The 24730-nt window shown below is 39.3% G+C and overlaps 1 protein-coding gene across 3 annotated transcripts in view; it reads left to right on the forward strand.

The window, feature by feature from the left end:
* phkb (phosphorylase kinase, beta) overlaps positions 1-24730 on the forward strand; it is a 146218-nt gene that overhangs the window by 3973 nt on the left and 117515 nt on the right. For all 3 annotated transcript variants that reach the window (XM_042484291.1, XM_042484283.1, XM_042484300.1), the window contains 2 exons: positions 547-633; positions 19211-19349. In XM_042484291.1, coding sequence (XP_042340225.1) covers positions 547-633; positions 19211-19349 — 226 coding nt within the window. The remainder of the gene's footprint in view (positions 1-546; positions 634-19210; positions 19350-24730) is intronic.

The following is a 24730-nucleotide window of genomic DNA, read 5'->3' on the forward strand; positions in this document are numbered from 1 at the left end:
GGTAGATCGGCAACTCCAGCATTCAGCGAGCTAAAAAGACTGTTTTCACTAATGAAGTCTGGTGGCTTTGATGAGAGCATAGATGGAGAACTGAAGCCGTTAACAACTTCCCTGTCACAATGGGCTGTCTGACAGAAAGGGAAAGCTGTGAAAATACTGTCAATATGGCGCACATTTGTACTGTTATAAATGTTTTTAGGTAGGACTTTTGTTTGGAGGCTAGAATATATTTTGCTGCAGGCCCCCATACACAGCAGTTTATTGCTTAGCTTCCGTGTCGGCACTCCTGGGACTTCTCCAAACTTTGGGCATGCTGAGGGCCACCTACTGTATGTAAAACACTGTCTATAGATAAGTACAACCCACCTTAAAATATATGTACTGTCCCTTTAATGAAGGCAAGGAGACATAATTGAAACTCATTTTTATTATAAGTATTATTATTACGTTATGGAATTATGAGACAACTTTTTGAAGAAAAAAATGTTTTAGGCAGATATTTTGAACATTGCAAAGTTTGTGTGACACAAATGCATCCTTTCTCAGGTTCCATCTATGAACCTCTTAAGCTGTCCAATCTCCAGCGTGAGGATGAGCCCCTGTGGGAGAAGCTGGACCGCTACTACAATGCCGGTAAGAGCCCATATTCACATATGCACTATTGACAAACTTTAAATAGTGTGAGACAGGGGTAAACTAAAACTTATAGCTGTAGGTATGCAGTGTAAAGCTTTGTGAAACAAATGGCTCTGCTATGAACAGTGTGACCCAGTGCAGTATGTGCTATTGAACACGCTGTTTGTTCCTGATAACGTGTTCCAGAAATTGATCATTTTTCTCCTCAACAAACGGCCCACCCAAAGCACGACCACACTCTTGAGCTAATGTATATTGCAGTTGCTTTTGTCATTGCCAGTCTGTTCAAATTGCAGTCTTTGGTATAGAGATTCAATCTCCAGTTTTGTTTCGAGAGAAATTGTTCTCGGCTAGCAAGATAAAAGCGAGGCACGGGGGTTCCCGGGTGTGACAGAAGCAAAAGCATTCACCCAACATGCACTGACCTGAATTTAATTCCACACAAAGGTGTCCTGACTTGGCTTGGCACTGCACTCAGCCGGTAGTGTTTGGAGGGGAGTCAGTGGAGAATCATGTGGGAGTTGCTGCACTAGATAATCTTACTGTTTTGTCAGGGGTTTTTCCAACAAGAATAGGAGGGTAGAGACCGAATATTTATAGAGAAGATAGCATTAAGGCCCACTTTTGTCTCTCTCTCACTCACTCACTCAAACAGACACTCACTATTCATGTACAATTAATGGTTTGTTATTTCTCAAAGCAGTCCAGCAGTCCAGAAGACTCAGAGGCCGGTGGCGCTGACTGTTTTTAACTTTAAACTTGAGTTGGATTCAATGTTAGAGTTTCCTAAGTAGAGATTTACACTAAGATAAAACAATGTACACAATATGGTTGGCACGATATCAGATTTTCACTACCCGAATAACATGGCCAAAAGAGTTTATGATAACAGTATCACCTCTATCTCTATCACATCTAGAAGAATTGGGGGAAAAAAAGTCAAATTTAGTTTTAACTTTGTTTATTGAGCATTTTGTCTTTTACTTGGCAAATGAATTATACTCAAAATACCAGTGTGAGGAGGTGGTGGAGGAGTCTTTAATTATAACTTTACAAAATCATAAGAAAAAAAAGAGAAATTACACTTAATGGACAGTAAAAAGGCAACCAGATGGTGTTGGGGGAGAGAGCCAGAGTGAGAACATGAAGAAAAAGAATCACTTGAGAGGCACTGAATTAAATACCTACAATAATTATATTTGTTACTAACAAGATATCAAAATTTTATTTTTAACTTTAATGGTTATCGTCACTACCAGTATATTGCAACACCCCTAGTGCACAAACTAGTGTGTAAAGATGAGTTATTACTAAAAATGTTCACATACTGCCAGGTGTAACTGCTGTTTAGGTAACTGAGTGTAAAGGAATGTGGGCAACACGTCTGACCAACACTTGATAAAGATGCTGTTCGATAATGATGAAGATCTAAAATGAAATTTGCCCCTAAAATAAGAAAATATTATGCCACCAAATTCTACTCTGCTTGTCAGCATAATCTCTTATTGCCCACTCATTTTGAACAACATACTGCAAGCTCTGAAACACGGAATGAAGACATAAACAAGAATAAGTCATTATTAACAAAGGTTGTCCCAAATCACTAGTATGAAAGTAGCTAGTAGTTGTTATGTATTTCTGTATGGATTTTTGGATAGATGGATGGATGGATGAATGGATGGATGCTAATGGATGGATGGATGGATGGTAAGATGGACGAACAGACAGACAGACGGACGGACGGACGGACCAATGAATGGATGGATGGATGCTAATAGATGGATGGTAATAGATGGACGGACAGATGGATGAACGGACGGACGGACCAATGGAAGGATGGATGGATGGATGGAAGAGCTGCGTCAGTCCAGTCCAGGTGATGGTTTCGGCATGTGTAATCAGTGGAGGAGTCTCCAGCCTCACTGCAGGAGAGATAAATACACATTAGTACTGATTACTCAATTACCTGCAGCTGTGACTGCAGCACTGCGCCAGCCAGTGCTACCTCCCAGCACACACAAAGATATCACACTCTGCTCTGCCTACATGTATGTATAGCTGCCAAACAGTCAAAGTAAAACCAGCTTTTAACACTGAAGTGGAGATTCTACTGTAAAAAGGACGCCTCTGTGACTGGGCCATTAGGCTTGCTAAAGGTTAAACACCAAATATGAGATGTAAGCACATTTCTGTCAAATTTGGTGCTACAATTATGCCAGCATGAATATCTGTTTGTTTAATGATACAGATTTATTTAGGCTTAGCTTGTTATTTCATAAAAGCAGAGGTGTAATTGTGCCATTACAGTAATGCATGTGAGCCATAAAGCACCATAGCAAGGCCCCTACACTGCAACACCGAAACTGAGTGTGGCTGTTATTAATCTCATTATTTACACTTTTGTACAGACGTCAAAAAGTCTGCTGTGAGAATAGTGTGTATCCACACCAGATGAGGCCTCAGTGAGATGAAATGTAGCTGGAAGAAAAAGAGGAATGAATTATCAACAAAAATCACAGCGAAACAAAACAACTAATGGTTATCTACTCACCCTCATACTGATGGAACGTTGGGTGAAGTTTTGTAGTCCAGAAAACACTGCTGAACAATTACTTTGGATGACCAATATGGAGAAATTTTGTGGTTTTATTATGGGTTTTTTTTGAACGTTCACATCCTGGTCAACATTTGCTTCACTTGTTTGGGAGATGAGTGCAATTCCTTTTCGTTGTGAACCTCCAGCAGTGTTTTGAGGAATAAAAAAATTCACCCGATTTTCCATCGGCATGAGGGTGAGTTGATAATAACCGATTTTTCATTTCTGGGTGAATAATTCCTTTAAAATCTCAGCAAACATGTAGGATATGTTTGAATATGCAGATTTGAATATGAACTGAAATCTTGTTGGAACACGTGAGCTATTAAAGTTCAGGGGTTTGTAAATGAAATTATTTAAATGTATAAATGTGCACACATGCACATACAGTATAAAGAGGTGTTACTTCCCCAAACAAAAGACACAAAAGCGGAGGATAGAGTACATCATGCCTACATGTGAGTTGACTCAGCAGACATAACATGAACTTTTTTCTAAAGCAATACAGAATGCCCAAGAGCCTTACTGCATTATATTACCTAATATTTTGAATTTTCGCCTGCTGCCTGAATTTTGTGTTTTATTTTACATTAATGAGGACATCTCCACATTAAACTGATACATAAAAATAACCAGAATGCAGGAATTTCATGTTGAAACAAAATCTCCACCTTTGTCCCAGCCTGAAAATGAAGCTAAAGCAGCAGTGCCAACAATTGCAGTTCTTCTAATGGCCACCTGAGGCACACTTAAAAATGAGTCAATCCTCATAGAGCCTCATGTTAAAATGCCCAACTTTACAGCAGAATAAACATATTCACAGCCATGTACAAATAAACGTTTTGGTCTTTATAGCTAATTTCGACATTCATGACAATTGTACAAGGGGTGAATTATTATGTAACTCATCTGTTTACATTTTATTAAGGCTTAAAGTTATGCTTTACTAGTTAGGTTTCTGCTTTGAGTGACAGGCTGTGTGTGAGGTGCATCGCCAATGTTTTTGAGTAAGATCCACCCCTTACTCCTCCGCAGCTTCACCCTCTTGTCCACATATGGTCACTTCTGGTTCCAAAAATTCAAGATGATGAAAGCCAATATGCCAAACTCCAAGCTTGTGACTCCATCCATTATTTTGACACAGTGTACGGTCACAAACCAAAAACAAAACAAAGAATTATGTAGTGTATGAGTGTATCTTTTGTGTTTGTTTTGCCCTATGAGGACAAACTAGATTCCTTTTCAAAGTAAAATCAATACAAGAGGAGCTGGATAGCAACTGAGAGGAAAGGCCAAACACACCACTTTTTCTAAGCAGATGGAGTTGGGTTTAGTGTGCAGAAGGCAGGATCATGTGTTGCCTCTGGCTGTGTGTGGCTGTTGGATTCTGGTAATACAGCTCAGGATGCTGTCCCCACGGATCAGTGCTGATTTTGCCACTGTGGACATAAGCTCGGCTTTTCTCAGTTGCTCTTGTTGAAGTAACAAAAATGTACTGTGGAGTACAGCGGAAAAATCTGGACAAGCTCTCAGGAGGATTTTCTGAGTTTTTAGTGCATTAAGATATGCCCACAACTGTGTACTGTGTGTAGCTGAAGAAATCTGTAGACAAATGTAGCTTAATTTGTAATTATTGGTAAAGACACATCACAAATGTCCCATGGTGATGTCCACCATAGACCAACTAAACAATCATGAGACGACCAGAATCTGTCTGATTCAACTCGGCAGGGGACATTGTATCCATCGATTACGTTGTATGTTTGCTTTTGGGTAATCATGTAGAGCAGCATGTCCTAATGTTTTTACAAGTTGGAAAATCAAGGCAAATGGCTCTGTGAGTCACAGTAAGGTAGGAATGTGAGAGGAAAAAAATCATTAGTGCACTGTCAATCAGACTCCAGGCTAAAGTTAGGTTGATAATCACGAGCTGGACTTAACCAAAAGCGTCAAGTTGAAGTTTTTTGAAGGTTAGATATTGAACAGCCGGATCAGTACTTGTTCTACATTGTTTGCATCAATTACTGTGATTAGACAGTGATTTTAAAGAAGAGCTCTGGCTCATCGGGTGTCACAGTGTAGTTCACCATGTTGCAGTTTAACAGGTTGGGATTATGTTTGTTTAAAGTGTTCAACAGACAATTGTTCTCCTTGCAATCCAACACCAGCTTCACCTCACCTCACCTCACCAGCATCACACAGTAGTTAAAAAGCTACGTCGCTCATTCCAACTTGCATTTACTGTATTGTTTGCGTCTGATTGCTTTATATGAAACAGTTTTTAGGCCATTAACTCATCGACTGTATATAAAGATGGACGACATGACAGCTACCCCAAAGTGAGGTTATTCAATCTCAATCTCCGACTGCAGTACAGGTTCTAAGACCCGCCCTTCCAAGTTAGTGAATGGTCATAGGCTGAACTAAAAACTCAAATGTTTCCCAAAGATGATTTCTGTCTCTGAAGGTAGTTCTCATCACCCCGATGTTTGTCAGTCAGTCATTTTCTGTAACCGCTTGTCCTCGTAAGGGTCGCAGGGGGCTGGAGCCAATCCCAGCTGTCATTTGGCGGAAGGCGGGGTACACCCTGGACAGGCTGCCAGACTATCGCAGGGCCGACACATATAGACAGACAACCATACACGCTCACAATCACACCTAAGGGCAATTCAGAGTCACCAATCAACCTGAGCTGCATGTCTTTGGACTGTGGGAGTTTTTTTTTTAAGTGTTTTTTTTTTTCATGATCAGTTCAGTTTTATTGAGTTATTAAATTATAAAAAATGGGGCTTTTCCAACCATGATTGATAGCCGTGACAGCCAATCTGCGCATTCGCATTCAATGCAGCTGCACGCGATTGGTCGGACGTGTGTTTAGGCGGGAACTCTTCATAATGGGTATCGTTACTGCGCAGATGCAAGGCTCCCAATGACAGACCCTGGCAAAATGGCAACGCGCCTATCACGGATACTTTAACCTCACTTCAGCATAGCAGGGGTAAGTGGGGGTAATAATTAACGTTAAGAAACGCAGCGTTACAAAAGAACATATCTCAACAGTGGCTGAAGTACGACAAAAGAAAGAGAATGAATAAAATTTACGCTCAGTTTCTTCCATGTACACTGCGCCTGCATCAGTACAGTTCAAGTCGCATCTGGATGACATATTTACGGTCCCCAGTCGGTTATTCCCGGGAGTCTGTTTTTTTCTGACAACTTATTTTCTGAGTCTGTTTTGTCTGACGACTTATTTTCTGAGGCCTTTTTTTCTGAAGATTTTTTTTCTGAGGCTGTTTTGTCTGATTACCTTTTTTCCTGACGACTTTATTTCTGAGGCCGTTTGGTCTGATGACTTTTTTTTCTGAAGTCTGACAGTGTTTTCTCTGAGACCTGATGCCTTTTCATCTAAGCTCTGACTCTGAACCCTCATACCTGAGGATGTCCTAATATGGACACTGTACTGGCGTACACCTGAAGGGCTCAGCTGTTCTTACTTTGCAGTGTTTGTAACATGCATTGTTATATTCATGGCAGTAAAATGACATTTCTTGGTCATTGCTATTTCCATATGTCTTTTTGTTGTTGTTAATTATCCATCTGATTATTTTTGTGGCTTCTGTCAGCTGTCAGTGAGCTGTCAATGGGCCTTTAAGAGATACGCAGAATAAATCACTGCCAATCGCTGCACATTGCATGCTGTTTGGATTTGTGTCACACTCAATCTCGACTTTTTCTGAAGTCATGCATAAGTGGACAGTGATATAGCCTCATGCATTTCTTCCGTCTGTGTTTGACTATTAATGTTTTCACTTTATTAATGTAGTTTGAGGGCAACAAGTCTGCTCAGCTGATTTATATACAGCAGCAAACTGCTATGATGCTGATTTGCATGACTGTGTATCACTTTATGTGCACACTATAATTACAGTATTTTCACTACTTTACCTTGCCCTCAGACAGCCTTTTCCGATGGGTAACTGAAGCCGTTATGCCTTCATTTTCTTCACGAAATGGCTGCGTTTGTCAGATAGGCTGCCCCACCATGTTTAACTCTATATTTTCAAACGCTACAGTTTTGGCTGAAAATGACAACAGATTTCACATAGCTCCCCAATTCAAAACAGCTGCCACTTTTCAACCCATAAGAGACTGTTGTTGTTAGAGCGACGTGATGGTGATTCCGTCTATTTTTGGCAGACTGCATTCGACATACTATATGTTGTACAAGTTTATTTCATTGTAAACCTCTTGAGATGAACCATCTTGTTTTCGAGGGGGTCCTGTTGTACATACAAACAGAAGTGAATAACAAGAAACTAAATGAAAAAACAAAACAAAAATCAACAATTCAACTGACAAACTACAATTAAGACAACACAAAATCATCTGAGAGAAGAGTAACACAGTCCCTTGATGGCCGCGAAGAGGCCATGAACAAATATTTGACCAGCAAAATAAAATAGTTATATAAACATACATGCGCGCACACACACACACACACACACACATAAATATATACATATATAAACAGATTTCCATACATGCATATGCATACATATATACATATAGATTATATTGTGAGTTGTGAGTAAAGCATAGATAATCTGAAACATAAATACTTTAACTTAAATAAGAAGACAAACCATTTTTGAACATGTAAAATAATTTTAAGGTATTTATATTGGGGCATACTAAATGTTGCCTTGTCTGGCATACTAAGTATGAGTAGTGGGACACACAGTACATCAGGTCACCCACAGAGAAGCACCCAGCTACAGAACATGAAGTAAATCACAGCAGAAAGTTGGAAACAAGTCTGTGCTCGCCAGGAGCAGCTGATATGGAGTAGGCATTGCCAGATTGCAACACAACCTGTAACCTGGAGTCGTCTCAGTCTAAAAAATGTTTTATTAGATTTTTCCCGCTGAATATACCATATAGTATTTACCCAACAGCAGGTGGTTATATACTCAGCTTTATATTGCAGAAACTGTTATTTGCTGACTGAATGATGTTTATAATATTAGAGTCACAGTATCTGTAATAAAATGATGTCAAACTAATATAAATTTCATAAAGCTGCAAACAGTGGAAGAAGAATGATAACATTTACTGAGACAACAAAGACAAATCTCAGCTTTGGGTCAGGATTTAGCTCAGACGGCAGATTTACTTAAGACTCTATAAAGAACAGCATTTGCCAGCAGTAAACAGTGCAGTGGATGGTAACTGCCTGTAACCCAGGTGTGGATGGAGGGATTGTTAATGTGTTGAAGCGCCTGTTCCAGGCTGGATGCACCGTTTTCTCACATGAACACACTCCTGGCAGATATGACACAGCCCAATGGTCCATCCTGATGAAGACAGGGCAGCTTGTGTGTGTGTGTGTGTGTGTGTGCGCACGCGCTCCCCTGTCGGTTTGTGTGTGTGCTGTCTGTGTACGGTTGCTGGGTATTCATTAGCCTGCATGTGTATGTGCGTTTGGAAACAGACAGAAGACAATAAACAGGAGCTTAGTGTGCAACAGGTGTAGCTCTCAGTTGGAAGTGATTTGCTGCTATCAGCGCGCGCAGCATAGCCTCCAGCATCAGCTGCATTGAAACCCCATAGATTTACGGAGAAAAGCCGACACCAGATTGCAGTACGTCGAGAACGCGGAGTTGAACACTGGGCTTGTTTAATTGTTGTGTTGGGCGGGGGGCTGGGAGCGCTTGTCCAATTCTTGCGGGGAACAAAGCCAGCATTGTTATCGCTAGCACCCAGACCTGCCTGCCAATATACCTGCTTTCTTTCAGTTTCAGGGAGGGAGAGAGGTGGAGAGGGGTGAGACTGGGGTGACAATGACAAATCAAACCAGTTACATTTTTCCTCCTTTCTTTTTCTTTGTTGTTTTGTTGCAAAGCCTCCCCCAGCTGTATTAAGCATACTACGATCCTGTTGTGATACGGGACTTGTAGAGAAAATTCTCCATCTATCATAGTCCATCACTCCATCATCATCATCTCTCTCTCTCTTTTTCTCCCCTCTCCTTTCATTCCCTCCCCTCTCTATACTTTCTTATTTATGTGGCAATGTGGCCACACTCCATTGACTCCTTCCTGATAATACTGGAGGCAGAAGGCGCTATTGCTCGCCGTCTGGCTCACAATGATTAAGGAATAAAAAAAAAAAAAGTTTTTTTTTCTTCTTTTTATAGTCTTTATGAGCTCATTGCAAAAACATAAGGTTGCCTCGGCTGGTTTTTTCTCTACTTTGTTTTTCATTTTTTAAACTCTTTCCATCTGCTGCTTCAGATTCCCGCACTCCCTTACCTCATCTTTTGCAATATTTAACCAGTTCAGACCATATCAGTCAAATCAGTTTGTTATTTTTCAGTGACTTAATTAAAAAAAAAACACACCACTTTCAGAAGGGTTAACAGTACATGAGAAAGCAAGTTCCTGCAAATATCATGTCTGTAATTAAACAGTTACAAGTAAGAGAATAAAGTAGGAGAATCGAAGTTGCTTTAAAAAGTGTAATCTAACTGAGTATAAAACATATCTTTTTTTTCAGAAACAAATAATATCAAAATAATAATACAAACCATATAACCATGGTAAACAGCAAGCGTTATGGCACTGTAGTAGAAGACAGAAGCAAGAAGCCAAACCCCCCACTTTTGGCTTGAGTGCCCCCCTGGAATATGAAAAAAAAGTCTCAAAAATGTGAATGGCTGGGAGGGGGGCTAAGTTATACCCAGTCACCCAACCGTGCTGACTCTTGATCCACAGCACCTCCCTGACCAGGTGGTGTCAGTGGGCACGGTTAGTGATGAAAGCAGGCTCTTGCTACCAGGGTCAGCTAATAGCAAAATTTAATTATAATCCAACTTTTAGAGGGCAGTCACTATGCATATTTTTAAAAGAATATGTAGAAATTTAATATTTTGTACTCAAATTTCAAGAGTTGGACCTGAATCAATCAAAAATCACTACTAAATACCCATATATATTGCTTTTCAACTAAAGATAAGTTTAGTTTGAAATGAAAGTTTAGTTACTCATTAATTAAAATACACCAGATCTTTTTATAAAATATCATGCCATCTTGAGGAGCATAATTATGTTTTCATTTAACATATTTACACATATTACACATTTCAACAATCAGTTGTAAACAGTGTGTTAGATGGCACCTTTACACATGCAAAAATAGTGAAAATTTACTGAATTTGACTTTTAAAGTTACTGTTAGGGTTGATACAAGTGGAGTGTAATGTATCTTCTCTCTCTTTTTTTTAAATTTTCTTAATTAGAAAAAAAATGAAAAGCCAATAGATTATTCTTATCATTTGAAAGCTAGTTTTCAGCGTTCAACATGTACTGACTCCTGCTGTGCATGAAAAGTACATTTACATACAGTATATTTTTGGAAATAGGCTTATAAGTGGTTGGAATCAAGAATTTAACATGGCATAACTAAGCATTAAGACTGAAGGCAGGGTTAATCAGCGAGCTATAACCCGGCTCTAATGTAAATTAAAAAAAAAAAAAAAAGCAAACTATGTTCAGTTAGGCTCAACGTCATCTCTTGACTTTAGCTCCCTACTGGACATGCATATTGATCTTTCCTCCTCATCTCACTCTCAGGAAGAATGGCTAGTCTAGTCTAGTCATTTGCTTTTTATTCAGTAAACCCTCATGTCACGGATAATATATTGCAGGAAACATTATGACAGCATCAGCAGGAGTAGGTAGTAGTTATTGTTGAGATTGTACTAATGGTGAATATCGCAGTTTGTGGATTTCCATTTTTTCCTGCAGCATCTGCTGCATTACTTCACAGATATCATCTCACTCTTTCCATCTTTTTTTCTTTTAGATCTGTCTCTTAGTATTTTTTTCTTCGTTTCTCATCATCTTCTCTCATTTTCTCCACCCTGTCGGTGCAGTGAAATGGCCCATTGTAAAAGAGCAGACTGTGTGCGTCTGAGACATTAGCTGCTGATTTAGTGGGACATTAGCTTGATGGATGGTTTGGCAGAAAACTCCCAACAACAGTTGATTTGCATCCAGAGGAACTTGCAGTCTGAGACTGAACAGCGTTAAGCACTCTCATCGTTTATGTTCTGCGTCTAATGATGACTTCCGCAGCACTGTTTTTGCAGAAGACCTTAAGTCCTTTATAGTTCCAAATTGAGTGATACTGGACCTCCACAACCCATTTTATCCAGGGCTTTTTTTCTGAAATACATTTTACATGTGCACTGTAAATGATTTGATTTTTCATGTGTGGGCTTTATAGAAGTGTACTGCTGCATTGAACTAACTTAGTGACAGAATAAAAATAGATTGCTGGTGAACATTTGATAATCTATTCATCTTTCCTAAAACTAAAATTAGTTTTGAAATGTTATATTGCAGTGGGGTTTTTATAGAGAAATAACTTCTGAGATGCCAGTTGAATTTCAAAAACAACACATAAGTAAGTTGATTTATAATTATGAACAGTAACAGCTGTAATAATGACTTTTATGTTTTATTTTTTGTGAGACCAATGACCAGTAATAGTAGTGTCATCTAGTGAGGTGTGAGATTGCAGCCAACTGATACTTCTCCCATGTGCACATAAGAGAGCTACGGTGGCTGACAGGAAAATCTTAATGGCCCTACCTAGAGTCAGTGTTTGGTATATCCGTTCATGGCTACTGTAGAAACAACCTAGTGGACTTTGTGGATATGTAGACATAAACAGCTCACTTTAAGGAAACAAAAACACAAGATTTCTTAGTTTCAGTTGATTATACACATAAGAAAACATAGTTTTGAATGTTAGATTCCATTTCAGCCAATATTTAATGCTAAATCTGACGCACTGGACCTGCAAGGCCTTTGTTTATCATTATCCTTCCTTTTGTTGAAATACTGTCACCCCATAATAGGCAATATTTGCAAAATGGTCATTTAAAGTTGAGTCAATTACCCATTGTGCTTGAATACTGTTGGCTCTTTTCTGTACATGTTTTATCCTTGTAAGGATTTATCTCTTCTTTGGAAACTAGTTTGTGCTGTCCTGACAAACATTATTGATTTTGAAGTACCATGCACCCCACTGTTTCACTCCGTAATAACTTTTCTCTGTTAAATATTTCACTACATCAAAAACAAATATTACAAGATGGTCTACCTGCAACAAAAAAATAATGCTTGCTCTACAGTGGAGTCCTCAACACACTCTTACAAAATGTCACCAGTCAATGATGATGTTAATATGGAACCTCCGGTAGCTAGGATACATGGTGCTAAAGACAGAACTATTTTACATTTGTTGGATGAGGGCTTGAAGTAAAATACAATCATTTCTGTAATTTTATAATACAGAGTGCTGCAGAAATTGATGTCATTCAGGACACTTATGCAACATGTTAATAGTTTTCTTTTTTGTTGTTTTCAAGACATATATTCTCCTGTTAGATCATATAATTATCATAGATATAATAGATTAGATTTACATAGATTTTAATGGGATTGGTGGGTGAATGGGGCGCATACTCCACTACCAGGTGAGCTGAAGGGTGCACCATTAATGATGTACATTTTACTAACTATTCATAATTGTTGAAAAAAAGCTGAAGATGTGCATTTTGATTTATTATGATGTATGTTTTTTTACATATATTTTTGATTACCGAGACAGACAGAACTTGTTACAGATGTTTCTGCTGAGTGTGACTACCAATATGTTGACTATATGACTACCACTATTGTAGCTGCAGTCAAAATTCGCCTCTTACCAATGGCATTGTCCTGTTACTGGTTAGCAATCAGAATGAATCTATAGGGGACTGCAGTGTGTGTGCGTGCGTGTGTGTGCGTGCGTGCGTGTGTGTGTGTGTGTGTGTGTGTGTGTGTGTGTGTGTGTGTGCGTGCGTGTGCGTGTGCGTGCGTGTGCGTGCGTGCGTGCGTGCGTGTGTGTGTGTGTCTAAGCATGCATGTTTACACTTCATTTACTCTATGCTGAGACCAAGTGTCCTTACAGGGGCACAGAAATGAATAAACCAGAGAGGCTGTTTGTCTTTCCACATGGTCTGCTTTTATAGTGTGGGCTCATCTATATAAATCCAGTTACTTTAATAAGTATAGAGTTACATATAAGAGCCCATGTAATGTCCAGAGACAGGTAATAATGCAAGACTGTGTTTTCAGATGTGCATACATGTAAATGTGCTCTTAATTAGTGTGACGCTTAGAGGTGAAGTGCCTGACAGGTTTATTAATATTCTGCTTAATTCACCCCATCAGCCTCTATATCTCTCTGCCAAGTGGACTGTCACCTTCAATTCACCAATACACATTTAAACATGCTCCCCTAAACACACACAAACACACATTGAATGACATTTCCGCCCCGTCTCTCTTCCAGTGCGTATTACTTTCACTCTTTTACTCCGAGGTGCACATACATCCTCTTTTTTGCTCTCCCACACACTCATACGCACACCTCCTCTCTATTTCTTCCTCATCTCAGTCTCCTTCCGTCCCTCTTTCCATCAGTCTCTTCCTCCATGTCTCTCTTTTTGCCCTGTAACAAATGACAGTGCAGAATGGATGTCCCCGTCATTTGCACCGGCATAATGTTCTGATGAAAAATGAAGTGATCCCTCCAGACAGATTAGTCATCAGTAAGGGGACCTCTGCAGGAGAGGAGGATGTGTGTGTGTGTGTGTGTGTGTGTGTGTGTGTGTGTGTGCGTGTGTGCATGTGTGTGTTTGAAACAGATAAATTACTTTCCCAGAGGCTTTCTGTTTGAATATGTAATATTTCAGCATATATTATTGGAGGGCTGCGATCTATTCGTATTAAGAGCTTCCATCTGTTCTTCTGTCTTCAGTTACTAATACTGAACATGAACTTTGGTGAATTAGAGGCATCTTAGTTTGTCTTTGTTCATCCATTCGGTGCAATCAGACATTCATAGTCATAAGCCCCAGCTGAAATATGTCTCCCTTATTTCCAAAGAAATTACCTCGGTCATTAACTTCTGTAGTGCACAGGCATTCCGCTAACTCTAAAATAATGAATATATCTTGGTACTTCCTCCTAACACTACCTGATGCTTGCACTCTACAGCAAGGAACTTCTGTTGCTGTAACACCTACAGACATCCTTCGTGGTTGTGTATATCAAATATTTCAACAGCATTTCAATCACTATATAGGAAGTGCCTCATTTTGCAATGTAGTTAGTTGTATTCCCTTTTTTAAACTAGTTGTCTAAAATGTATTTTAGCCCATGCATCACCTAATTAGTACTGCACAGTTTATAACTGTAAAGGGTAAAAGTTGTGTGGTTTTACAGTTCTAGCAAAGATTACCCATAACAGTAGATACCTCATGACAAGCTGTGCCAATGATACAAAATGCTATTCACCTCTGGTCTCTGAAGTGGCCATGGTTGTCTCTCCCAGGCATACCCCCGCCTTGTTTGGAAGTGTACTAAACGTCAGGGCTTCTGCTAGTCTCCCAGAGGGGCGCGGCAGTGGCGAAACCTGCATGACACAGATACAAGTAATGAATCTGAAGTGGGCTGTCTCGGTTCATCTATTGTCTCGAGTTCGAGTGTTAATTTCAAAACGAACAATCAGGTGTTCCAAATTTAAAGGACCAGCGTGCAGTATTTAGTAGCGTATAGTGGTGAGGATGCAGATTGTGAATTGAACATGCCCTCCCTCCACCCCACCCTTTCCAAGCGCTTGGTTGAAATGGACTCGCTTCCTATGTAAAACGGCTTGTTGTGAGCGAATGAAAAAAAAACTTTTACACTAATTCAAATCTAACTGTGAATATAATATTTCATTTATGTCAATAGATATTCCTAAATCATACACACTGGTCCTTTAATCCTGTTTTTGTGATTAGTAAAAACTATACATCATAGAAATAACGGGGTAAGGAAAAGTGCATAAACAGCTAAATTATATGCTAAAAGAGCTAAAACAGCTAAAAGACTATGAGTCTACAGCCACACTGTAGCAGCTCAATGAGGCTGTACTTTGGCACAGTGGCGCTTTGAGCTAAATGCTAATGTCAGCATGCTAGCACGCTCTTAATGACAATGCTCCAGTCGGCTGATATGTGCTCATAGAATAGCCAACGTTTTGAGTGGAAAATAGCTAAACTTCAGCCTGACAATGGTGCTAGATGAAAAGTCAGGAAATCCCCTGAATTTATTAAAATTCACCCTGAGGGGAATATAAACACCATTACCAATTTTCATTGCAATACACATTAAAGTTGATGAGATATTTCACTAAAAAGCAAAAATGTGAACCATGTGCCGCAGAGTTACAGGATCACAAGGTGGAGTGAATTGACCTGCACTTAAGTAATCGAGTTACAGCCAGCTCTTTCCAGTAAGATCATTTCTTAAGTGTTGTACAAACAAGAAACCTGGTTTCTGAAATCAGGGCAGGGGATAAGAGAAATCTGGTTCCCTCAGATAAATTTCTCCTGTATTTTGTGGCCGTGCATATGGTCACTGGATTTCTTATCTGCTTTTTACAAGTGCTTATGTGCATTACAGAGAATTCAGGTGGAATAAGTCACAGCAGAGCAGATGAATAAATGGTGAGATAATTACACAGAGAGATGTGTTTTTGTATTTGAAATAATTCCATCCAAAGTTGAACTGAAACTAATACAAAGAAGCCTTGATAAGCCTGAATAAGTGGGTTTGCACCGCTGAACATTGAATGCTCTTTTGAAATTCAAAGACTTTCATGCCATAAGGAAACCCTATGCTCAATATATCTGATTTACAATAACCAGGGAACTATAGTGCATGTTAACACACAAAACCTGCTTTCTCTGAGTAACCTGGTTGCTTAAATGCATGTAAACACACTAAGCTCTATCCTCTGGGGACCATGAGTGTCAGTTCAAAATGTATGGCTATAAAGCCAACAAGAGTAAATGTACATGCTGCAAGTATGTACACGCATTTAAGAAAAGTATTAGTCAAATTTCATATAAACAAGCCATTGGCCTTTTTCCTCAGGCAACTTTACGGGGTAAGATTTTTGGTTTAAGTTTATGTTTGAGGCGCAGACATGCAACTCATGAGGAAGTTTTCTTGGGTTATTTCTTCATTTCCTGCAGTGTTGTATTTTGTAACTGTTTTTGAATATATAAGTGAGAATAGTGAAGTTTCTCAGAGGGAGACCAGAGGTCAAGGTCAGCTATAGAACAACACTGAAACTGTAATGGATTCAGTGTTTTGCTCCAAGTAACTTCAGAAGAGTTCACATTAATCCTGATTCTCTAGTTGAAATACTTAAAGACTAGATCTCACTGCATTGAATTGCCGGGATACTTGCTGTTGACCAATTAAGTTTTGAGCAAACATTTGCCATAGGCATTTAAACAAAGCATTGTTTTGGAGTTTGTTATATTCCAAATTCGAAGTATTGACAGAGATTTTCATTTTGATTGTAAATGCATATCAGTTTCAAATATCAATTATTGGTCTCATTAACTAATAATCAGTATCGGAATCGGCCCTGAAAAAATATTATTGGTTGACCCCTGATAGACAGGGAGCTGGCCGAAGCATTCTTTTAGACTGCAGAAATATGTAGCTTATGCCAAAAAGGAAATGATGCCTCCATCACCTCATATGAGCCTGAGTTAAGTCTGTAACTGGTGGTGAAGAATGTGCACATTCTTGCACCACTCTTGTCTAAGCCTTGCAAAGCACTGACATGAACATAATTTGACTCTGTTCAGCTTGTGCAGCACAATACAAGTATTCTGCGGCACAACATGGCACCCTGAGTCCAAGTGCTATTCCTCCAGGAATCATTGTTTTTCTTTACTGTCACAGCTATTCACACTTGCCATGTCACTGTTCACACTTTGCTCAACATGAAAAGGCATCCATCTGTTATTGCACACTCACAGTGTATACTGTACGTGTCTACATAACACAAATTAAGCTCTCCAACAAGTATTAAATTAACTTTTGCTGACTTTCATCAAAGAAGAAACAATTACAACCAAATGTCTTTGCCTAACCTTTTCTCTATTGAATTAACAGAGTTGAATTTATTAATTCGAGCTTGTATAAGAGGAACTTGGAGAAAAGGCGGAATAAAGGTCACAGGTCACTGAATAAGCTGTTACCCTGTGCGAGGAGCTTAGTAAATATTCTATTTTCACATGTACCAGATGCAGGATGCAGAAGAGCCTAAAGAAGTAGAAAAAACACATTAGTAGTACATTATTGTGTACTGTCTGATTCTGGGGCTGCTTCTTGTCCAGCTGACACAGCAAAACAGAATAAAATGTCTTTACACACACACTGCTCTGACATATGAACATCTAAAACTGGACCAGAAATGTATCTGACTGACTCGGGTGTAATTGTGCAGGATTTTTTGATCATTAATAAATGTTTAATTCTGTGTCCCATAAGATATGTTTAACAGTTGTGTTGACACGTGGTTAACCTGAGGAGCATCATTGTCCTTCAGGCTGAGCATATTTTATATTGAGAGGCTCCTGACAAGACGGAACTGGAATTGAACCCAAATGCACGACACCAGGTATCAAAAAGTCAAAAACACTTTATTTTTAAAGGCAGCAGCAAAGTCTTCACAAAGGCAGAAGCAAAACTCAAAATCACTCCGAAGAGGAAAAGTAACAACAAAAAATCTCCCAGAAGAGGAAACAAATTATCAACAAAAAAATCACTCAAATGAGGTACATGAAAAAACTAGAGTTCAACAAAGTATCAAATGAAAATAGGTTTCAAACCTGAACAATGCAACTGAGCGAGGAACAACAAAAACTTGACTTGGGCATAAGTATGGCATTGGCTCACTGACAGACAAGACAAGATGAACTGGCACAGGACAAAGGGAGACGCAGACTATATATACACAAGGTAAGGGGAAACAGGTGGAGACAATCAGGGCGGGGCTGACAATCACACTGGCGGGAAAACACACAAAGGGAGGAAGTAGGTGACCTGAAACGAGAGGAGAGTTAGGATTTCAAAATAAAACAGGAAATCACAAGACAACATAGGCACAAGACAAAAAAACAACTTAACATAATTTCCTTGACTGTCTGCAAGACAAGAGGTCGACCTTGTTGATGCCCGAGTAACCCCTGTCTGGTGACGGGATGATATGAGGATCTGAATGATGTGGGACATGCAGGCCGAAAGGATTTTTCTTTACTTTATAGGAATGCGCCATAATATCAGCATGTCATCAGTATCAGCAGATATTGGCTTTAAATTAAAAAAGAAAAAACAGAATCAGACAACATGCTGATTTCTGCCAAGATCACAAACAGCTTTATGCTTTTTATTGACAAAATTAACAAACAAAACAACAAATCAACCACAGTGAAGTATTTTTCTTACTTTGCACAATGACTTAAAACAATACCTGTATTAGTTATCCACTAAATGAGTTCTTACACACAGGCATATCAGATTTGTGCCATAATTAAACTTATATATTCAAGTTAGAACAGCTGAGGCTCATCGAGTTCATTTTATTATTCATCAAAATAAAGAATTTCCTCATTAGTGATGGGAGTGATGGTGCTTGCGAGCATTACCTCTGTGTAGGAGTGAAAAAAGACAAACTAAGGTCATGCAAAGTGTGTGGGAGTATGAAGGTATATATGCTCATAAACAGCATTCTCACTGAAGCTTAGTAATGAATTATGGTCTAAATCCTCAGACTCGTTTATCTTCTGAACATTAGGTGCATCAAGCTGCACCGGCTGCATAAAGAGTCATTTTAGAGCCACTTGAGTTGTTTTCAAATAGGGTAATGGAGCAGTGTTAGCTGGTTTAACATGGCTTTTCTTTACTGTTACTTCAGCTGATTTGGATGTGAGTAGATATTAACAAAAATGCTGTTTTTGCAGGAATTCTGGTGTCATCACTTCTACTATCTTTCTCTCTGTCTCTCTTTATGTAGTCAAGGCAACTATCCTGAACTACCAGAGTCCCACTACTGGTCTTTTCCCAGTCAAAACATGCCCCAACTGCAAGGAGGCCAAGGTCCGCGATTCCCTGTACTGTGCTGCTGGTGCCTGGGCCTTGGCTATGGCCTACCGGTTAGTATACAAAACACACACTCTCAGATTTACCTTGCAGGATGTGTTTCATGGGTGCAGAATTTAATGTGCCATTAATTAAAATGTGTGTTGCCTTAAGCGGGCACTCCTGTATCTCACCTGGTAGAGTGTTTGTCCCATATGCTGAGGCTTTTGCAGCAGAAAAATGAACATTTGTATATCAATTACTCACCCCGTGTTACCTTAAATTTGCAAAGAAAACTGAAAGGAGACTCTAGAAAGGCGACCCTTCTTCATGAATTTAAGTTACCTGGGTCTGTGTGTAACAGCAGCAAAAATATGTCAAAAAATCTGTTTATAAACTCTCACTCAACTTCTGCAGTATAACTTAGGTCTCGTTTATCCATCAAAATTCTGAATTGCATTCTCTTTGGTTCACTGTGGAGGCATGCGAAAAACACTTTCTTCAAGAATCCAAGGTAAATGTGATAAGTAATTGATATACAAGTTGTCATTTTTCCATTTTTTTAATGCATAAGTTGAGCTTTGACATCCCTCTTGGTTCTTGGTTCTATGACATGATACAGTAACTTATACACACACCATACCTCTGCACCCTAGTCCAGCCCACGGTCAGCTCTAACAGATGCTGCAGTTTGAAGCTGCACCAACCAACTTCACCAGCCCCAAGTGGTGAATAAACTGATCATACTTTTGAAAAGTTTGGGGCTTTACACGGCAGTTATAACCTTAGAGTACTGCTCTTACTACAACTGTTTGCACACCACCTCAACATGAGAAATCCAAAACTTGACACACCTGCCGTACCTAGTTTTGGTTGCTCAGCTGCAATTATAACATTTCTGTGTGGGGAAGGGGTTTAACGAATGCTCAATTTAGTGTTTATATACTTTATGTACTTTGGTGCCAATAAACCAAAGACACCCTAAAACCATAATTCTTGGGCTCATCTACACTTTTACATTTTTATATTTCAAAACTACTTATTGCTATGTTTACACCTAATGTATACACTACTGCAGTGTTTTGAAAACACAGGGGGTTGTGATTTTGGTCTTGACAGGCGGAAACAGAGCGATTTAAAAACAATGACACAGACACCCATGTTACCTACTTGATTGGGTTTTATCAATCACAACATATAAAGCCAAAACATTGTAGCTACATCTACAAACATTTAATCTAAAGCAATGCTTAGCCTTTCTGTGTGGGTACTCCTTCCCCATTCGTTTCCATGGATAATTTTAATGCTGCTGATTCTGCTCCACTATGTTGCCTCATTTGCTATGCAAGGACTCACAGTCTGTTTTCTGTTACCTTTGTACCTTTGAGCACTTTGTACTCATGCACTACTTTCAGTCAGTCCAACCGAAGACATCTCTAATGTTACTTTTTGCCATCTTTGTAGTATTTTGTGAAACAAAGCAACCACCTGCGGAGTAACAATCTGCTTCTTGTTTGCATTGACATTTCCATGACGTGCATGTGATATGATATTTTCATGTTTGTTAGTAAGAATGGAGATTATTTGTGAAATGGTGCTGAAACGCTTGCATGTACAGTGGTCATTTTTGTTGTAAAACACCATTTTAAAATGAAAACGTATTCATCTGGTTGCAGTCTGGTGTGTAGCTGAAGGTGATGAACACATGTATTCATTCTGGCAAGGTGCTTGCTGGCTGCTATATACAGTTAATGATAATTACATTATTTTTGTGTGCATGTGAATATGTAAGCTAACCATATATGGCATTTGAAATCCAATATGTCAGATAAATAAGGCATATTTCTGCTGGTTTTGATGATGTCTGCTTCTGTTAGGCTGATAAAATTATTGTGTATTTCTTACAAAATTGTCCACATGGGAGATATGTATATTTGTCACGTAACTTATGAGAGAGACAATAAGGCGTCACATTTTTCCCACACCAAAGCAAAATACACTCATCAAGTCCTTATAGAGCATTACGTGCAAAACAGACCCAGAATGCTCAGTTACATCGGTTTACAGTTCTGCCCTCCCCCCGTCCCTTCTTCTTCGACTTCTGGTTTTGTTCCGCTCTCCTCTATTTCATGCTTGCTGACCCTGATCTCTAATCTGCCTCTGTCATGTGAAGCCTTTGCTTTTTAAACACATCTGGATTGTTGGTTCAAGGAGAACACTTTCGAATTTCACTGAGAACCGTCTAAAGGCCCCAAACTCCTTTCTCAGCCGCCCCTGCACTTGATGCCTGCATTCCTCTGTGATTATGTTTCAAGTGAAAAGAGCACTTCCACAAAATGAGCCTGTAATAGCACAGAGGAGAAAGGACGGAGAGAAAGATGTGGGAAGAGAGAGGGAGATAGATTGGGAGGATGGAGACACAGAGGAAAGAGGAGGAGATACTGAAGGTAGAGATACAGGGAGCGAGTTAGAGAGAGAGAGATGGGCAGAGGGGGAGATCAAGCAAATGGAGAGATAAGAGAGAAAAAAAGGAGATGGAGAGAAGACAGGGTGAAGGAATGAGATGGAGGGGGAAGACAGAGGGAAAGAGAGGGGTAAAAATAGAGTGTACTGCAGTGATGTGACCAGAGGCAGATCTCAGTCATCAGTCATGGCTGCCTCCTATTAGAATTGTCACTGGGATTTAATTAAGATGATTCTCATCTGACAGGCTTGGCTGGTGCCATTACTTACTTCACGCCCAGCTGCTGGGTGTGTGTGTTTAAGAGCGTGGTGCTCGGATTTGCCACAAACTCCTGTTCTAAGTAGACATGAGAAGTTTGATTCACCACTTTGCCTGGTCACATTTTTATGTCAGCGCAGGCAAAAGACATCACAGGAGGCAATGTGTTTTCAGGTTTTTTGTCTGCCCATCCGTCCATCTGTCTGTCCATCTGTCTCATTCTCAAGAACCTGATATAGCGTTGAAGCGATATACTGATTTTATGGCGTACAATGATATGAAAGTTGACGATTATCATACCATGTACATTCGCTTAACTACGATACTGAAAAAGAAATGCAACTTGAAGGAGAATTCCACCTTCATTTTAGTCATTTTTGAAATTTGGTGCAGATATCCACTTGCACTCAATAATAAACTGATTCTATTTCGGTAGTCAGAGGTCAAAGGTAACTGTTACCTTGTCCCCTTCTCAATCTTTAAGAACACCTTAAGGGAACTTCCATTAAATTTGCCAAAAATGTCCACTTGTACTTAACAATAACCTGATAAGATTTTGGTACCATGAGGTCACCATGACCTTGTGTCCCTCTCATTCTCATGAACCCAAGAACCCTTGAGGGAATTTCCTCCATTTTGGCAAATACGTCCACTTGAGCTCTGTAATGAACTGATGATCAAAGGTCAAGATCGCTGTGACCTTGGGAAACTCTCATTCTCAAGAACATAATATCTCAAGTATGCCTTGAGGGAATTTCTTCAAAGTTGGCCTAAACATCCACTTTGACTCAGTGATCTAATGATTAGATTTAGGTGGTAAAAGGTCAAAGGTCAATGTGACCTTGCATTTGTCTCATTCTCATGATTTACCTCAAAAAGACCTTTAGGGAATTCCTCAAGTTTGGCACAAGCATCCACTTGAAAACAAGGATGAACTGATTAAATTTTGCGAACTATGCTCACCGTGACCTCACAAATCATGTTTTTGGCCATAATTCAAGAATTCATGTGTTAATTATTACAAACTTTCACACACATGTCTAAAAGGAGAAAATTATGAAGTGGTGACATTTCATATCCAAAATGTAAAAGGTCAATTTCACTGTGACATCATAATGTTCTGCAAAAACTCTTTTTTGGCCTTTACTCATCACCATTACTAAGCAACAGATGTGGAGACATTTGGTCAGATACTAAATTGGTGACACTAATTTTAGGTTTCCACCTTGAAACTGTGCAGATTGTAAAGATCTTCTGTGCTGCTGGGTTGAAGCATCCAGTTTTAGAAAATGCAGCTTTTTTGCGAATATGTGAAGTATTGTCTACTGTCATAAATACATGATGCCCGGCAGTCATAGATGCAAACTGTTACTGCAACTTGAGTGGTTCATGGAGGCATATAACCATAAGGCAGTAATTCTAGTTTTTTTCTTTTCTATTTTTTAGATTTTACTCATCATAATATACATTATTTTTCAATGTGGGATGGTTTGACAAGTCTCTATAATATTTTCTTGTAGTTGTCTAACCTCCCTGACACCCATTGTATTTCCCTGATTAGTTGTAATTAAATTTGAAGAGCTGGGTTTGGCACTGTAACCCCTGGCCAACATTGGATCCCCTCATGCATATTACAATGTTGAATACTTGTAGTCCAGTAATGAAGTAGTTTAAAACAGGACATCTGTAGATGAAAAGCTGCCTGCTGTATTTTCTGCCTGCAATCACTTTTGATGAGGAGGGTCACATCTGAAAGACAGTGTAATTAATGTGCCGTTTACAACTGAAGTTTCACCTCATCGGCTTGCCTTTCCTCTGTTGATACCCAAAGCCATTATTAGCGTGACCTGTGTGTGTGCATCTGAGATCTGCCAGCCCCACTAGGGATGTGCTGACTGCCAATGTGGTGACTGCAACCATAATAAAGTGACAGTTCACTCCTAAATCAAAAAGACATATTTTTCCTCTTACCTATAGTGTTGTTTATAAAACAAGATTGTTTTGGTGTGAGTTGCAGTTTTTGAGAAATCAGCAGTAGAGATGTCTGCCTTCTCTCCAATATAATGTAACTAGAAGGCAGTCAGCTTGTAGTTCATTAAAGCACCACAAAAGACATTTGAAAAAGTCAACAGCAATATCTCTTTCCAGAAATAAAAACCTGGTTACTCAACATAATCCACAGACCTTGTTGTGAGCAGTTTCATGTAGAAACTGTTGTCTTCCTACAGATCTACACCCACCAGGTGTATCACCACACAGAAGAAAGCGCGCATCTACTGCTAACACCATTGACCTAGCTAACATTACAGGTCAGCCAAAAAGGAAGCTGTTAATGTTTACATCTTGCACTGCCACAAGCAAGAGCCTCTTGTCCAGGATTAGATGCACACTTCCTTCCTTCCTTATTTTTAATTTTGGGGTGAACTGGGAGTTTTTCCTTGGGTGATGTGAGGGTCTAAGGGCAGAGGGATGTTGTACACTGTAAAGCCCTCTGAGGCAAACCATGTTTTGTGATAATGGGCTCTATAAATAAAATTGACTTGACATGACTTTTAAATTTCCTCCCAAAAGTAAATAAATGTGTTTGTGCTCAGTATTTAGGATGGTATGCATGCAAATATAATGTTAAGATTATATAAGGCTTTAAAAATTGCACATTGATTTGCACCAAGCTCAATGCAACTGTATCGCCATGTTTCTCTTTGCCAAGTTTGTCAGAACTAGCAACAGTAA

This window comes from Plectropomus leopardus, chromosome 1 (genome assembly GCF_008729295.1).
Source record: "Plectropomus leopardus isolate mb chromosome 1, YSFRI_Pleo_2.0, whole genome shotgun sequence".
In the NCBI taxonomy this organism is placed as follows: domain Eukaryota; kingdom Metazoa; phylum Chordata; class Actinopteri; order Perciformes; family Serranidae; genus Plectropomus; species Plectropomus leopardus.